The sequence below is a fragment of the Diprion similis genome, chromosome 1 (assembly GCF_021155765.1).
Source record: "Diprion similis isolate iyDipSimi1 chromosome 1, iyDipSimi1.1, whole genome shotgun sequence".
Taxonomy (NCBI): Eukaryota; Metazoa; Arthropoda; class Insecta; order Hymenoptera; family Diprionidae; genus Diprion; species Diprion similis.
The window spans coordinates 4,742,381-4,761,512 of NC_060105.1; the positions used below are offsets into that span (position 1 = coordinate 4,742,381).

At 41.5% G+C, this 19,132-nt stretch overlaps 1 protein-coding gene across 2 annotated transcripts; it reads right to left on the reverse strand.

Moving 5' to 3' along the window:
• Positions 1 to 1,525: 1,525 nt before the first annotated feature.
• Positions 1,526 to 17,819, reverse strand: LOC124407918 (zinc finger MIZ domain-containing protein 1). Of its 2 annotated transcripts, none has more exons than XM_046884530.1 (10): positions 17,222 to 17,819; positions 7,854 to 8,108; positions 7,412 to 7,735; positions 6,681 to 7,296; positions 6,158 to 6,504; positions 5,833 to 6,024; positions 5,583 to 5,725; positions 4,973 to 5,465; positions 4,582 to 4,815; positions 1,526 to 4,416 (listed from the first exon to the last, which is right to left on the reverse strand). In XM_046884530.1, exons 2-10 carry the CDS (start codon positions 7,941 to 7,943, stop codon positions 4,279 to 4,281), a joined length of 2,577 nt encoding a protein of 858 aa, XP_046740486.1. In that variant the 5' UTR covers positions 7,944 to 8,108; positions 17,222 to 17,819; the 3' UTR covers positions 1,526 to 4,278. The 2 variants fall into 2 exon arrangements, with proteins under 2 accessions (XP_046740486.1, XP_046740494.1); XM_046884538.1 differs by lacking the exon at positions 17,222 to 17,819 and adding an exon at positions 16,877 to 17,046.
• Positions 17,820 to 19,132: the final 1,313 nt, after the last annotated feature.

Sequence of the window (19,132 nt, forward strand, 5' to 3'; positions counted from 1 at the left end):
ACTGATTATTCGTTAGTAAAATTCAGCGTGCAGAATTGAATGGGACGATGTTTTAAGTGATGGATAAGATCGTGTTGATTTGTGAGAATAAGTTTTCATATTTTTTGTGAATAGAACACGACTAGGGTAGTTGTGTCTTGATGAAAATAACCGGGTCAGATTTACTACGCCTTATAATATTTTAATACGCCGCGGCGTCGAGGCTGCGATCGCGTTTTGTCGTGGCTACGATTGTCTTTTGTCGCGTTCGTTTGAAATGTTCGTTGGAATCTGGAATGTTCGGTACCTGAGTTTATTCGACGATAACCGATTATCCGTATATTAGCCGTTGCCGGAGTTTGGTGCAAAGTGTACGTTGCACACGTCGATGTACGTTTAAAAGTGAATTTAAGCCGATGACGTTGTGGCGGAATGGACAAGAAGCACGAGAGACGAGGGTGAGTCAAGTTTTTGCACAGGTATACTTGATTTTCGTAGTAATCATATCGCGATGATCGACACGTGCTGTGGCGTTAATTATTGCATGCAACAGAATGTTGCGGTTTGCCAAGTGCTTGCGAAATGAGGTAAATATATGAAAAACGTAGGCAAATTTATATGTGTGAGATGTTTTTTTATTTAATGCGTTTCTAATCGTTATCAGGAGGAAACATTGCATGTCTACCATAAATATACGTATATATTTTTTATATATATATTTATATTGTAATGAACTGATCTCCGTGTATTAAAAGTTTATATCATCACTCGAACATGCTCGACCAGTAATATAACATATTGTGTAATATATTATATTATTGTTTCTCCGAGATTCACTTTTGTTAATCAGTTAGGAGGAGAAGATTGCGAGATGTTTCGAAGACAATTGTAATAATAAATATATTATTATTATTAATTATGGTGTCGATGCAGTAGCTTCCTAAGGATGCATGTGTCATTTCACTCCATATTCTGTCGTCTCAAAGTGTCAATTATCACCTAATACACAACAGGATCAAATCATAGGCCATTCATCTATATAATTATAGACAACGCTGCATTGACCCATCATCGAAATCTGGAGTAACATTGATATAAAATTTTTTTTTTCTTTTTTTACCAAAGATAGAAAAACAAAAACTGCATGAACAAATTGAAACGGCCAGAATACTAAGAATCAGTATTAATAGTTGTTTCAAATTCTACTGCTTAACGCAGTTTTATCTATAAAACTGATCGGTAATTAATTCGCATTACATAACGCGTGTTTCTATTCGTATAATATATAATTACGCATGGATAATTGTTATGGGAAGCTTTCATTGGGTGATCATTACTCCAGCTAACAAGAAGGCCGAGCAGCTTATTGTATGATCAACTAGCTGAAATTTTGTATTTTATTGAATAGAGTAACTTGGGAGGTATTAGTTAACTCTTTGCTATGGTATACTGGCCACAAAATTTAGACAATCTACTGAAGTTGGCAATAATATATTCAGCTAATGTAGAGCTAATTAATACGGTTTGAATAAACTGTTTTCTTTAATTAAGGTAGATAGATCTTTATTGGGTAGGTAATAGTACCGTTATTACTATCAGTAATAATAGGGGTGTACAGTTTTTAAAACTGTACAATTATTAAAATCTGTAGTCTTGTACACATTAGTTTTTTTCATTTTCATTTTCATTTACTTTTACTCGTTTTCTCTTTTTCATTTCATTTCATTTCTAGGGGTATGTAGTAGGTAGGTAATACCATACGTTGTTTCTCGTATGTTTTGGTTCTGAGAAATAATTAAGATAACCATTTTTTTACTGTTATAACTGGCCAATAAGTATCTGCCACTTTGCTTATATTATTAATCTATTTGTCATATATACAAATAATATACAATAGTCGCACTTAATATAAGTAATATTAAAAACTAACCTCCATAATGTTATTATTATATATATGTATAGTTATTATTATATGAATAGAAACTTGACCGCATCTAATTCTTTATCGGGGCGTCCATGTCACGCGTAATAATATAAATACATTTCTTATTATTTTTTTTTTTTTTTATATATAAAATTTGTATAATCTACATGAATCACTTTAAGTATATCTCCTCTCTTTAATCACAAAAAAATATAAATATAATAATTACTATGCAAGCAGGGGATTGCGAGCCACTCTGACAATATTTTATATTTAGGCATAGCTTTGGGACGTGACCAATTTTCCACTTTCAAATTCAAATCGATTTCTCGTTAATGTTTGTGCGAATAGTAGTTACAACTTTCAAAGCCTTTATTTTCACAAGCTGATCAAACCCAACTAATTATATTCATTTTTTCTGTAACCATCATATTCATCTAACTCAAAATCGTTTGTATAGTTTAAACTGTATAATCTCTGTACTGAAAAAATGCCAACAATTAGAAGATATAATACATGTAAGAGTCGTTTCAAGACATTACAGTATTTTTTTTTCGGTGATGCAAGCTTGTGAAAATAAGATCGCCATACCCAAATATAATCTCTTATTCTCGATGTATCTTTGGAGATTTTAGTTGATAGCTCGAGGGTGACGATAAAATCAGATTACCTCGGTTTATCGAGCGAAAAAGACATTGAGTAGAAAACAGTAATACTGGTCGTTTATTTGCTTGAGCAACTGCCTCAATTTATCGCAAATTTTTCAAGCCTGATTGGGATCAGAAAGATAAATTATACCCGAAAGGTATTTTCGAACATTCTCATTGAAATTTCAATTACTTCACGAACTAGTTACACAAGCGCAACAGACTATTCTGGAAAGAGAATAAATTAGGTTCGTTATTGATTATAAAAAATTCAGGGTATTTAGCTGTCAAAGAAATTTGGAAACCAGGAATTGTCAGGGAACAGGTATGTGTCCCCCAATTTTTGCATTTTCTTCCTCACTGGTGTACGATTTTTTGAAATGTAGAAAATTACGTTACGTGATAAAATTGAGGGAGTCAGTGTGACAAGGGTATAAGGGACAAAATATATGGTATTTGGAGGAATTTGAAGAATTGATGAATCGATATTAAGCATCATGTAAAATTTATGAAAAATATAAAAAAGTACGAAAAACAGTTCATACTCTCAGATCGATGTTTCTAAACAATGGCTAATCCTAATCTTCCGTTAGTATGTTAAAATTGGAGTGTTTATCGATACATTTGGTAATCGAGTGTAAGCAAAATTAAATTGCAAGAAAAATTGGACTATTTCAACCTGCGATGGAGACATGTAATGTCTAATTTTCAACTAATTTGCATGAAAAAAGTAAATTTGTTATTAAAGTTAGGTTAAAATAAGTCCCGGAAAATGTCTACTTGCACCCAGAAAACTGGAAAATGTCAGGAAATTTGATATGTCATTGATGCTTGACACCCTGAAAATGTGCGTTCATTATTAGGATTTGTCTTTGGATCAGATAGTAACTACAAGTTTTTCAAAACATGTTTCTAACCGATAATCAGAATTATTATATGTTAATCGACTTCCAACATTTCAGCTCTAAAGATACATCGTGATAATTTGTTTTACTGGTACTTGAAAGAGTTGACAGTGTATAGCCCGTCAGCCCCTAGATTACTTGTCTCCACATGTTACTATTATCATCTAAAGGAAAGGAACACTATATGCGCTATATCCATCAATAAGCAAGGTGGTTTTACAACAGATGAATATCTTTTATCTTATTTAATTTGAATTGAAACCTATATACAAAAGATACTGTACAGTAGTGTTTTTTTTTTCTTGTTTTTTGTTTCATTTTTATATCCTTAAGTTCTGATATAGGTCCGTCATAGCCTTGATCGCGAGTAGACCGTTTCGTTTGAAGAACATAGCACAGGGATTACTTTGCACGTATTTGCAATCTTTCGCACATGAAAGAATATTGTACACTCGTTTTTCTTGCAGCACGAAGAAACTTGATTAATACGCCAATTCTAATCCATGTACCGTGCTCTTCGGAGACACGAGCGCTAATGTTGCGTGGTACCATCGATAGAGGTCCAATATCCTACGTCTAATATGCCCTAACTTCATCAATAGGAATATTACAATTAGAGCTAAGATTGTTTGTACCATTGTTTAGGTGAAAGCACCCACAGTGACCCCATTTATTTGTATTCTCACTACATAAATTCTTGCCACGTACAGTAAGAATGTACTGCAGTAAGATACGGACTCGGTGGTCACTTTCCCCAAAATTTTTGGGCTTTAATTTGATTATTCCCTCTCGTAATGTGTGATTAATTCATTACACTGGCGTCTTATTCGAACAGTGCAAGTATGTCGTCGCTAGACGAAGGATTTCCACTGCTTGCTCCGCTACTCGGTGGTGTATTAAGATCAGGCGGATCCAAGTATGAGAGTAATTCCATTGGGTCTACGACGTTATCAGGCAATAGCTGAAAGGATAATGACGAATTTATAAAAAGTCGTTTACAGTTTGTGGCGCGTCGCTTTTCTCTTTTTTCCACAGACCAGCAAGCAGAAAAAACAGGTACAAAGGTCTTGTCTTTGTTCCCTCGTTGCCTTACAATTATTTTCACATCAATTTTTGTTCTACTCACATTCAATGCCTCTTGCCCGGTTCCCTCTCCGTCTATAACAGCTGCAGGGTCGAAGTTGAGGTCCGAAGGTATGTCTGCCGAGTCGTTATTGATGTTTGTACTTGTATTTCCGGAAGTATTGTGGTTTCCAGTCGATTCTTGAGACGATGGAGGTACGCTTGGTGGTCCGCTGTTTCCACCGCCAGGCGTATGAGGTGTGTGGGGTGTATGTGGCGTGTGAGGTGTGTGTGGCATCTGCAACGAATCAATTAACCATCAGACAAAGTCAATTACAAAGTTAAAAATTGTTTAGGGTGCTACGGTATTAAATTATCGTTGATCTCTTTCGAGCATACCAAGAAAATTTTTGAGAGCATTGCAAAAATTTTTTATAAGAATTTTATTCTCTTACCTGATCGTTGAGAGATTTCTCCATTGCGTTCAGAGGGTCAAGAGAATTGACGGAGTCGCTCAGATGTGACAGAGGACCTGCGCCACTGGAGTAATCGTTATTACTACTGCTATTCGTTCCTGAATTCATGTCGTAAGATCCTCCGGATGAATTCCTATGATTTATATTATTGTTGGCATACGCAGGGGGAGTATTATTCATCATAGATCCACTAGCGATGCTGTTCATGTCAGGTGGGATGTAGGGACTCATTGCCTGATTCATGTCCCAGTTGTTCATTGTTGGCATATTCATACTACCGGGCGACATGGCTTTGCTCATTCTCTTACAGTCGTTGTCCTCCTCAGATTTTATACCTGTTAAACTCTTAGCAGGTTTCCAGCTCGCTGCCGAGTCTATCGTTACCTCTTCTACCTCCGACGTATTTAGAGTAGTATTTAAAATACCCCACATGTACTGATCTACTTCCAATCCTTCGAGTTGTGCAGGTTTGCTACAAGTGAAAAATACATCATTTTAAATCATGCTGAGAATACAAAACTTTGTCATATCGATATCTACACATTGGCAAGAAAGCCACGACAATCGTGATATTTTAAACGGAACTCACTTGCAGACAGGACATCGCCACGACCCTCTTTCGCAGTTTAGTTGTAGATAGGATTCCAAATCGAAGCATTGTATATGTTTACAATCATGGCCCCGTGCAGGTAGCGTAATCCGTTTGAAAGTAATAGGACATTTCAATGATACCTAGAAAGAAGAAAAAAAAAAAAAAAATATTGAACCATTTCTTTCTTCATCGTACACATAATTTTCGTATTACGATTAGAACCGATGTGATTTCATCAGTATCTTACCTTCAGTGCTGTTTGCTCCACAACGTCTCGATCTCTCTCAGATTGCATACCGTTATTCGACATAGTATTGTTGAAGTTTCGCTTTATCTTAGCTATGCAATGTTCCGCAGGTAGTAACCTCTTGCGTAATAGCCCTTGTAGAACGCTTCGTACGCTTGGCCGATGAACTAATTGTAGGACGAAGAGATGCGACTATGGATAAAAAAAAAACAAAGAAGTGGTTTTAATTTCCAGGATTTTTTAAGGCAATTAAGGTAGTACTTGTCCATTGTGGTGACCCACAGTCCCAAGATCCGCAATAGTATTTTTTATTATATTTACTCACACAACAACATGCAGAAACTGTGATCTGTATGGTGTTCCGCCCAGGCTGACAGACATCTTTAAGGTAAAGTGGTTTGTGGGACGTTTTGTTTTCCCCTCTATCAATAACCAGCGGCGTTGCATTGACAGATACTTGAACGCTTGCCGGCCAATTAGTATTCATCTGCCTATCTTCGTGGTGAAAGCATTTTAATTGTAGCTCAAGATCGGATCGCCACATCAGCGTCTGATGAACGGTGGTTTTCAATTGGAATACGTGGTTACTGACAGCCAAATTATGTTCTAGCCGGAAGGGTGGAAGTATGATACCATCCCTCACAGGGAATGTTAATCTCAGCTCGTCGTCCTCTGTAAAAACAAAAAGAAAATTCAAAGGTTAGTTGGTACTGGTTACAGTACTTGAAAAAAAATCTATACAATCCCCAAAACCCGGTATGAATAGAACAACTCAACACTTCGCTTCCGAGTGGCGAGCTCTCTTCATCCCCAAAGAATTAATATTCCCGTAGACGCGTGATACTTACTCTGAATATTAACCGGTGATTTGATCTCGTTAAAATTCGGCTTTATATCTGGATTGGGGCTGATATAAGGTGTCATACTGGTAGCAGGAGTTAAAGGAGGAGTCGGGTTCCCAGGTATAGGACTATGCTGGTAGCTCATGTTTCCGGCACCGCTCGTCCTCATTGTCGCAACATCCTGTTGATACTGGCTGGTAGCCGCGTACGGCGACGTACCACCATAACCAGGTGTCTGCTGGTGGCCGACAAATTGGCTGTTCACCGAGGTGGGCCCCATGTTGGTCGGGACTCCGCTATTCGCGTAATACTGATTGGCTTGCGCCGCCGGGTTGTAAGACGGGGTAGCTTGTCTCATGGTGGTGCCTCGCATCATGGAATTCGGTCCGAAGCCAGCGTTGCCGGGATTCATTCCCTGCATCGGTTGATACTGAGATTGAAAATTTGGCCGACTACCGGCGTACGCGTTCGCATACTGATTATTGGGCATCCCGTTGAAGCCCGGCTGCATTGCGCCGGGATTCGGTCCTGGGTATGGATTTTGCTGCCTCTTTTGCGCCATGTGCATTGCCGGATTTGGATACGGCGCTAACCTCCTCGGGTAACCTTGTTGAGTCTGCGCCTGTCGAGTATCATAAAATATGTTATTATAGAGTGTATTTTGCATCGTTCAACAACCATGCACACATCCATCGTATTCGTCATCACAATCCTCTTTACATGAAACACGAACTCACCTGCATGTTCATCTTGTTCATCTGCATATTGTTGGGTCCCATCATGTTGTTCATTCCCATGTTACCCATGTTCGCTATCGAGTTCATGGGGCTTATTCCGTTCATACCGTTCATCCCGTTCATGCCCCCCATAGTCATCGGGTTCATCGTGTTCATACCACTCATCGCGTTCATCGAATTCATAGAATTCATCGTATGCATTGGTCCCATGGAACCCATGCTGTTGAAGTTATTCATACCGACCGGTCCGAGTCCAGCCATCGCTCCTCTCTGCGCGTACCCCGTATTGTACGCCTGGTGAGCCATTCCATGTTGGCTCTGCATCTGTGGTACAGGATTGACGTTATTAAAATTCATACAACAAAATTGTGTCAGGCTTTTGCTTGTCACACTACCTATATGTATACTTGGAATGACTTTTGCCGCATAATTCGAATCATACCTGGTTGTACTGTGCGGGGATGTCTTGGCGGTCCTGCATGGCCACCACGCTGGCAGTGGCGGTGGCCGTGGCGGTAGCCGCTGCCACCATCGCCGCGGCGCTTAGCGTCGAACCACCACCCCCGTTGTGGGATGGCGCCGTGTTATGATAGCCGGATGATAACACGGGCTGCACTCCCACCCCGATCGCCGCCGTTTTTAACGTTAAGAGAATACCGTGTAAAATGAGACCAAGTTCCCCTCAACGTGGGCCGCCCTAAAATCAACATAAAAACAAAACGAGATTATAGTTGTGCAAATACCCTTGGCTGATTTATCGGTAATGTTAAACCTGCGTTATATACTTGGAAATAAATTATATATATATATGTATATAGATACCTCTATTATAGTAATAAATCCTTAATCAAGTACTCAAGTATAGCAAATGATGATCGTGTTTAAGTTAGTATAACGTTACCACAACGATTCGTGATGACGTATTTGAAATTCAGTAAACCGTAATGAAAATTTTTCCCCAATGTTTCGTTACGATAATATTACTAACTTCAATCTAGTAAATGATGAACGAATAGACGCGTAATTATGAGAACTCTATCGTCGTACGTGACTTCCGGTTGAATCGGAGAATCAGCCTAGCTTGTAGCTCGGACTTGGACTGTTTTAAATTGCGAATGAATCGTTCGAGCGTTTAGCTCGAGGATGTTTCCCTTAGCGTATTGTGAGTATTGATTATTCGCGCGGTAACGTTTAGATCAATGTGCCTACTACGGGTGAATCTAGCGTGTAGTTAATCTTTAGAGACAAGTATCGATAAAATTTCAAAACCGTCGTATTAAGTTAATAGAAATGGTCGTTAATCGCTCTATTAAAAATTGATATCGAAGTGATACTAGTTGAAAGGTTCAATGTCCATCCTACATATATTTTCGTCACTTCATTCACACATCCTTGGTTTCCTATCTTTGCTTCTGACGCATGATGAGTGTGTTCAACACACATTTCTAACGCGAGGGGAAGGAACATAAAAATAGAAAAAGAATCCAGCGACTGGGATTCCGAGTCATACGAGGAAACATTGGTTAATATCCTTAATGAAATCAATTGAGTTTTAAAGTCCACAGTTATAGTAGCCACAAGTCTTCGACTTTCATCGTTATCGTCAACTACCGGTTATATTATAGTTGCGCTCCGAGGTTGATAAGCATTTGTGTCATTTGACGTTGCTTTTAAATATCTAGTAGATCGCGTAGGTACGTAACACTGTCTACAAAAATATTATACAATCCGATACTGCACGCGCTGAAGATCGATCGCGTTGAAGAGAAAATGAAGTTAATTAATTGAAGGATTTGTAATTCTAAAGAAACAATTAACGAGGTGTATACACAATTGGTATAGTCTGTACAGTGCTCGTGAAGTAATACTCATTATACTGGCAGACTAGTTAGACGTAAAAACTAGATAAACTACAATTTAATTTTATTTCTTTTCGTACGTTACAAGTATGCATAATAAAAAAATAATTGTATCATCGGTTTGAAACGAAAAGGTTTTATTTTGTATTTTTCAGCGAAGGTTGAATTCAATAATCATCGGACAATTTTATTCAACTGTTTAACAATTGATAATATCCTCCGAAAACCTTGACGACACTGAATCGTCATCGTGATTTGCGGCCATAGTTTCCGTATTGAATTGCACAGGATAATAATAGTGTAGCACTTCGTCAACGAAACCGGAAGAATAAAGTTATGAAATCATTGCCTCGAGCCAAGGTTCTATACACACTGCGCTACGTGATAGAATAACTAATTCAACGCGTTCACGAAGGTTTTGTGTAAATAAGTGCGCTTCAATAATACGAGTACATCACGTAACGCATAATACAATCCGACAGAACTTTGTACCGCGGAGAGTCGTATGCGACAGAAAAAAAAAATAAATAAATAAATAACACGGAAAATATTTCCAGTCGGTCTCGCGAGTCTGGTACTTTTCAGTACGTTCAATAGTTCAAGGCTCGGTGCACCTCGAATAAGGTGTCCGTTAAGAAGATGCGAAGTCACGGGCGATCGTAAAGATAACGTTTAACGATGAAATCGCGATTGACACTTGGTGCGTCACGCCTCAAGCGCAATACACGTGCGTGCACTGATCATCCTATATACATATATAGTAGATTCACAGCATTATCTAAGGTTAGAAGCGAAAATCAGTCGGATTCGCGAAAATAACGAAGAATGGGACAAATTTTTTGTTCCTTCTTTTCTTCAGCTACGAAACCGCGCGCAGAGTACATACGAAAAGAAAAAGGGAAAAAAAGAGAAAGAGCGAAAGAAAAAGAAGGAAACATCGGGACCGGAAGTCCTTTGAACTTGTCAGAAATGATTTTGAACGTCGCTCGACGAAGTATCGGAGGCCAAACCAGACGCAAGCAACCCTCGACCAGGTTCCAACGACTTCGGGGCATCCCCTTTGCAACAAAACTACCGGCAGCCCAGCTGGCTGCCCTGCACGCTGCCTGCCTGCCTGCCTGCCTGCCTTCCTGCCTTCCTTCTTTCCCGCTTGCGAAGCCCCTGCGCTAGCTATTCGCTGCCGCTTTTCTGTGGGAAATGCACGTGTTCCCTATTCACACAGAGCGACCAACCGACCGTACTTCTCTCCTCTACCACGACCACGCCACACGACGCGATCCCGTCCACCACCACCACCACCACCACCACCACCACCACCACTACTACACAACAACTATGGGGCTACTACTGCTATTAGGAGTACTGCTATACCCGACCGACGACTACTACTACTACACCATCGTTTCCATACTACATCGCGTAATATGCTATTTGGTGCTGCCGTTGCTTCAGAGAATCCCTGATGCAGCAACGGCACGGTATGGCACTATGCTATATCCATCGTCTGTGGAATCGAGAGGGAAGAAAGGAAGGAAGTAAGGAAAGAGCTCCTGGAGAGTGAGAGAATCTTTCGTTTCGTTCTTTTTCCTTTTCTTTTTTTTTTTTTTTTTTTGTTTTCTGCTTTTTCACCGATGCATGCAGGGTCCCTCTCTCTCTCTCCCCCTGCTCCGAAAGCCCTTTTCCCACAAACATCATTGTACACACACAAATGCCCATTGGATAATAGGCTGTTGCAGTTCAAAACTGCTGAAAAGCATTGTTGCTATACTTTGGAGAGACTTTTGCAGAGAGAACGTTGAACACTGCGGGCAAGTTTTTTTTCCCCCTTTTTTTTGTTAGGAGGAGCAGGAGGGGAAGGGGGATAAATGCAAGGCTCCCAGATCCTAAGAGTTCTCGAATATTCGACGATGCAATATCCCATTGGACACAAAGAGTGACTGTTAATGGTGCTTTGAAGTGGAATTTGGAGTTTATTCGAGATTATGTATCGACGCTCAAGTCCCTTCCCATCAACGAATCATTAATACTTTTGTCTGTATATTCGATAAGAAGGACACAATCAATGTTCGTGTATACATAATAGAAAACTCTATAGTACCTAGCCTCTGCAGACCAATTATATAAGCTTCGATCGATTTCACGAAACAATAATTCGATACCGCGATGGCGGAGAGAATATTCCCAGATGACGTCATCATCCCCGGCTTCCGCCACCCAGCTACGGCCTCACCCTTCGGCAAATTCGAACTCGGCTCAATTCTCATGGTTTTACCACCACCACCCTAAATACAACTACTACTACTACTGCTGCTGCTGTTGCCGCCTCGAATAGTATCACCACTACACATTGCCGATACACTAACCCAACCTCTTTCTCACCCCGGTTGGATTTCTCCCCCATTTCGCATCCCTCTTTCTCTCCCTCCCGGTCGCTCCCCCTCCCTCCCATTATTCTATCCCCTCTCGGATTTCTATTCTCGTATGTCAATATTTCGTCAACTAGTGCCTACGAAACGGGGCTCGTAACAAAGACCCTCTTACACAGCTTGCGTTTAAAAATCATTGTCGATGATGCGAGCGGAACAAAGGCGACGGGGGCAAAGACGTGTGGTATTGGTTATACCGATTCACGCACGTGTAGTATGTGGATCTCTGCACGTGGGGATGGATGGATGGATGGATGGATGGATGGATGGACGATATATTTGCTTGCGTACGCGCTGTGCTACACATACACACGAAATATGCATACAACAATAAAGTCATAATACCGTTACGCCTTTCATTACAACTGCGGAGGGAAGAAAAATAAGTGGAATAAGGAGACGGAAAACAAAATGCAAAGAAAATAAATTGAATCGTTCTTACGCTCGCCTCCATGACCAATCGACGTTGCTATATAATAGACATATTATACATATACCTACGTGTCGGTGCGTATGCCGTGCGTATTATATATATATAAGTATATACCTTCACATTATGCACATATATGCATTATTATACGCATGCTCGAGCGAGTCTCCACGCATCATGCGTATCCAAGTCATTATACTTGAACATTTTTTAATATAATCACTACTACTCTTATTCTTTCATGATTTTTATTACGCTTCTCTTTATCGGATTCATGCGATGATCCTAGCCTTGTATGCCGCTCGTGCAGGAGTTAATTTGGAAGAAATCTTTGCCGGTTTGTCTGCAGCTATTGTTTTATGCTAGAGAGTGAAATTTTGGAAAATATTTTTTACGCTGGAACAAGAAACGCCGTGTGTTTTCAGTGTATCGGCTAGACAATGAGAGATAATCATGCTGTTTCACGACACGTGATTATTCGCTGCTGTCAAAGGGCTAGCCCACCACCTCGGTTACTTTCCTCCACTAGAAGCGCTACACTATTCTGATTGCTGTTGCTGCTGCAGCAATAAAACCTGCATTGCCGTCATATTTTTAAACCAATATATAATGGAATAGTAAACAGATTATACAACAAACCTGATCACGTGATATTTCCATTATACAAGGGTCACAGTCTACTAATAGACGACATCAATCTGCAAACTCGTATAATTATTATTTCCGGATTTACCTATGTCACGCATGCGACGTTTGCGAGTCTCTGAGTCTAACATATTGGCGAATACACGAGACCAAGTTGTTCTACATTTCCATGGATTACGGTCACAAGAGTCCAGCACAAGCTTCGTTTGCCCTAGTATTTTCTGCTTTTAACCCTCTTGTTAATTTTCTTCCTCTCAATGTTCTTTCCTCCAATTGACGGACAGGCTCGCGATCCGCGTGTGAATTTATCTCTTTAATAATACAGTGATGATGATATTTTTCGTTCACGATGTGAATTTCGAACGTTGCGTTACGTCGCGTCGCGTCGCGTCGCCTCGCCTTGGTCCTCCTCCCGCCCCTCTGCTCCTTCTTATTCTTCAACTTCTCATTCGCGCTGTAAGGAGCATGTACCACCTATAACGCCACTTGCGAATTGTGCAACGGTGCTGCGACCAGCAAAATTACGAAACGTTCAAGCGAGCGTTGAGCAGTCTGTATACATATAGGTGTGTACACCACGTATATATACACACATATACATGTATACACACGCCTTATTGCAACGACGCGAAATCATGACGCAAAGATTGACGGGGGGATGGATGGATACCTGCCTTAGATTTCCATTTATGGAATGATGATTACAAACACCGAGTCTCGTTTTGCCTGCGTAAGTCTCTTTGCTCGCTCGAGTCTCTTATATAGGTACATAACATACTTCGCATCAAATATCACCGACTGATCGTGCTTTCCAGCTTTATATTATAAAACGATTCTCCAGATTGTTATTCTTCCTGAACAAGTCTCGATAAATGGGCTGCAGAAATCTGTCACCTTGGTACATAATTGCCGATGTTGCCAAGATTTCACTCTCCTCTACAAACAAACAATACAATGCTCTGCAATGTAAATCGGAAATATAAGGATGTCTCGTGTCTGCATCTCTTGACCGGTAGAATTCGGTATTTTTCACCGTCTAACACTTGGGTCAGGTGTTTCTCACAAAGCCGAGCGGTCAGACTTTGCTACATATATTTATATTTATATATATATATATATATATATATATAGTATTTGTGCGTGTGTGTGTGTGTGTGTATGCATGCAGCGGTGGCGTGTCCGTATACCTACTCATGGCAAGAAATGACATCTGTCATACGACGGTTAGTTTGGTTTTTGAGAAGGATCACCGAGTGCAACGTTGCCAAGTCGACCAGCGATCGCAATAAACGGGGACGGGTTTTCTATACCTGCCTACCTTATACCTTACATTCATATATATATATATATATATATGTATATGTATATGATGCTGTGTGCAAACTATGTTATAAGTACTCGACTCGACTAGACTCGACTCGACGCTCGCACAGCATTATTACAGTTTGGATTACTGATAAGTATGTGCCATCTTGGGTATAGTCAGTAACTCTTGCGCGCCTCTAGCTCTTATACTATTGTGTAACAATTAATTATGAAAATTTAATTGCGCTTCACCTTGAGCAAAGTACGAGAATAATATAAGAAGGTCGTACCATTGTCAGCGTTTGGTTGTGTCCGTGTCCGTGTGTGTGTGTGTGTACGTTATAAGGCACACACATTTAACTTTGTCAGTCCATGCGACGTTTCTTCGTACATCATGTGTGGTTGTGTGTGTGTGTGTGTGTGTGTGTGTGTGTGTATATATATGCGATAATATATACACGGTGTATTTACTTAGGGACTATTAGTCCATCCATGCATTTGTCCATTCGCTCGTGCCTGCGTGCCTGCGTGCGCGTATGCACGTTAATACGCGTATGATTGTCGCTCGTCCCGCTGCTGCAAAACAGTTTCATAACTTTGGATTCGATTTTATTCGCATCGGTGCAGCGTCAGCCGCTTTAATTACGCAATTTCTGAGTCATTTGATATAATTCAAGAGTGCATGACGGTTTTGATCTGTTTATAATGTTACGTGCCCGACGATACAGTTTCGATTTTCCGTATATATATTTATTATGCCATTTTAGAGAGTATAAGAATTGTAGGGGAATTTTTCGTCGGTCTATAACGAATATAGAGTCCAAAGTTCCTTTTTACTTTTATACTATGCTATACTGGGAGGAGATACTCCCCTGAATACAGGACAGAGATACGAACGGTTTATGGACGTATTGTAAAACCATCTATACAAGGGGATATTTGCGAGTACAAAGTTGGCGACGTCCGACCTGCAGCCGGGTAAAATTTATGTCGTTAAATATAACGGGGAAAAAAGATTGACAAGGGTCGGTCGGTCTCAACCCATGGAGAAAGAAAGAGAGAGAGAGAGAGAGAGAGAGAGAGAGTGCCTGGAATTCTTTCTTAGCCAGGCAAATCCCAGAGGCCCAAAAGTCCCCGAGGAAAGGACGAAGGACTGGCTGCAGGGTGGTCGGTTTTACGATGATATTTTGGATATTGGAAAAGTGGGTGGTGGTGATATTGTGGTGTACTGTGGCATACGAGAGATCGCGGCAGCGTTCATTCCTTCTCTGGGCTCTCTTCTAGCTGCGGTCTAGCGAGCAGAGCCAGTCCGTTACACAAGCTTATTTTAACAAACCTATTTCTGATATTGCGCCACCCAGCAGCTTATATTAAGATTACAAACGTTTAAGAAACACACTCTCTGATCCGAGGCATGTGTATCCTATCCTACGCTGCTTGCCTGCTTGCCTGCTTGCCTGCTTGCCTGCTTGCCTGACTGACTCGGCTACCCAGCGTTACCCTAATCCTTGTCTGTATAACCGAGTCTACCTAGCCTGACTGCCCATAACTACCTACCTACCTACCCTAGGCAACCATACCTACGATTCCTATGAAACTAGCCAGCTAGCCAACCGACAGTTAATATACCGGCGACTGGAAATTGCTTCAATAAAGTTGACGTGAAAAGAAGAAGAATAATAATACATTGATAATGTGGAATAATAATTTTAGGCAGAGTGAAGTAACGTATCGGGTATTATACCTGCATACACGTCCAGACGATACGATATGCGCTGGTGCGCCTTGTAATAAAAGCCATCGTAACAGTAGTGGCTATCTATCTTTTTAGAGTGCTAAGTGAAAGCTTGACGTTCGCTCGACAGGCAATCGCCCATTCTAAGGTGCATATCTACTTATAGGTATAATTCCGACTATAGGTATCGGACTCACTGTGAGACTTTTGCTGCCGTTACTGCTGCTGCTGCTGCTCACAACTAGAACTAGAAAACTGTTGTACCTCGGATCGGCGTGCCCTAGTATCGATATGTAACCTTAAAGGAAGTTGATTTCTATCGTTCGTCGAGAATGAGTAACCGAGTAGGAGAATATCAGCGATGCGGGTTAAAAAGTTTGCTCAGCAAACTTTTTTATATTTACACGCTGTTTGTTGTTCGAGTTTAAAATTAAATTCGGGTATATACTTTATTTTTCCCCCTCCCCCCCGCTTTATTTAAACGTAAAAGGATCGAGCCTGAGATCGTGACGAAATATATTTAGCTCCGAAATAACTTGCCCGAGAGGAATATTTGCGTTCTCTGATTCTCTCGCTCTTTCTCTCCCTCCCTACCTCTCTCTCCTTCTCGAAGATGGACAAGAAGAAGAAAAAGATGATGATGGAGAAGGAGACGAAGAAATCGTCTCTGACGATGTATACCTCGTGCAAATTCGCGTTATTATAGGATTATAGCACATACCGTGTTTTTTTGTAAAACGCGACGTGATTAAACAAATGAAATTGAATTATTCGCGAGGCGAGGACGCGGTTTGTCGCTCAGCTGACGTCGACGAATTCCATTCAAAATCTTCACTCACTTGTCCGAATTCGCACATACCTGAGAGACGAATCGATTAAAGTCACGAACGCTGTGACTGAAGCGTACGCTCTCGTTCGTATATTATCCAATTGAATCGATAAAGGCTTAATCTCACGGACTTGTAATATTGTATCGGACATTTACTATCAACCTAACCCTGGTTGGTTACACACACACACGAGTATAATCTTTTACTATACATATGTGTATATATGTATACGTACATTACTTATAACAGGCCAAGGAGTCGGTGCAGATAATGTTTTGTTTCAATATGGCAGTTTGGCGCGACCGCGATTCCCTTCCCGTTTTTAGGTTACGGAAGTTTCAAGGAAACGCGCGTATTACACCGTCTGGTTCACTTCTTACGCCGCCTCCTCCTCTCTTTCACTTATTTTCACACCTATGGATAAAGTCTGTTGATAATATAAGAAGAGACTTAGTTTTTTCGTAGGTAAACTTATCACCGTGACTGGGATATAGATATATTATTATTATTATTATTATTATTATTATTATTATTAGTGGTCGTTGTTGTAACGAACCGATCTTAATTTGTTAAAACTTACCTAATGGCCGATCGCGATCCGCAAGTAGAACATTATCCTCCACACCGAGTTTTTAGGGCGACCGGTAGAGCCGCAAGTATCGTTATAATCCAAATTGGGTAGAACAAACACTTGTCACATAGCACACAACATAACTTTCATACAATTGTGTCAATTGTCATCATCCATCACGATAGTAAAAACGATCGATTTTCCACTTGCCGCCGTTGCGTTTACGCATCACCTTGTCATTGTTATCAACATCGGATGCTCGCCTGTCAGCCGAGTGTATGTAATACTATATAAATCAACGATCCGAACAACGTTTAGAATACACACTAATGTAACACCCGATTGTAGGTGCTACAAATGCATCCAATCGAACGTACGAAGGAACGACGAACGAACGGAATGAATATGTCAAAAGAACTGGAACTGTAATCCGTGCACTGTGAAAAGTTCCCTTATCATATAAGATTTGAACGATCCTCTCTTCTCTGCCTTCTTGACGAATGATTCGTCGATTCGTCTCCAAGTTTATTTTACTTTAGGTGGAGGTGGAGGTGGGGGCGGGAGGGAAACACCACGAGTTGCGTATAGGGTTGGACAACGACGATGACGGATGACGACAACAACAACAACAACAATAATATAGTAATAATAATAATAATAATAATAATAATAACAGGAACACAAGAGGGAGACGTGGACGACGAGGACGTAGAGGACGAAGAACGTTGGAAACGGAGGAGGTACGAAGTATAAGAGGATGAATAACGTGCAAGGATTCACCCGCACCACGAGATACACCAGATGTCACAGAAATGTCAGAACTGTAACGAACGTAAAACTCATTTATTTATATCTGGTGGATCGCTGACTCGGGACATTCGTCGCCGAGTTTGTCATGGTTCGAACCGAGAAGCACGCGTATTACCGACGATGAGGACGACGAAAACGGCGAAGAAGACGACGACCACGACATTTGCCTCTTGTGTTTACGAATAGGTACTGGTACCGTCCTCCGCTCCGGGTAGCATTGGCCGAACGCTAAACGGTTGAAAGTAATACTGTCTAGTGAGAGGTTGTTGAAGCCAACAACGACGCTGTGTGCGCCCGGTGCCTACTACGTTGTGCGTCTGGTAGTTTCGTGGTGTGGTGATGGTGGTGGTGATGGTGCTGGTGGTGGTGGTGGTAGTCCTCGTGGTGGTGGTGGTAGTGGCCGTGTGGTGGTGGTCCTCTGGTAGTGGTGTGGAGTACACCTCCTCTCCCAACCCACACAACTCGGCTAGTCTCTCATCGTCGTTGTGTCGGCGTCGCGTCGCGTCGTGTCGTCGCTGCTTCTCACACGCAGCTGCGCTCCTCTTAGCGCAATGGTATAGGTGCGATTGTGCGCTGTGGTGGGAGTTGCGACAGGAGCGTCGGCCCACGGCTGGGTTCTATGCATGGATATATGTATGTACATACCAACTTGACGCTCTCTCGCACGCACGCTCCACTCCGTTCCACACTTCACTCCACTCCACTCCACTCACGCACAACCTCAGCCGCTCTCGCACGTACACACGGCGACTGGAGGAGGCGGGCGAGAGAGAGAGAGCGAGCGAGAAACAGAATGATAGAGGATCGAGCGGCGCGAGGGAGGGAGGGAGGGACGGACGACGCGACGACGCAAGCTGCCAGCCAGCAGCGCAGCGGCGGGGGACGTCGACGCGGAGGGTTTGAGGGGTCGTCGGTCCTCGGGGGTGGGGAGTTTGACCCGAGTTCTAGTTCCCCTCCATTCAATCCACGGCCACAATATCGGTTATAGCGATCCCACTGTTGCCAGATTGCGCCCGTTGTGCGCGCGCTCAGCGCCCGCACCTTCCCCTCGCTTCCCCACCCCTTTCCTCATCCACTTCTCTCTCGTTCCCCCGATGAAACCGGGCGGCG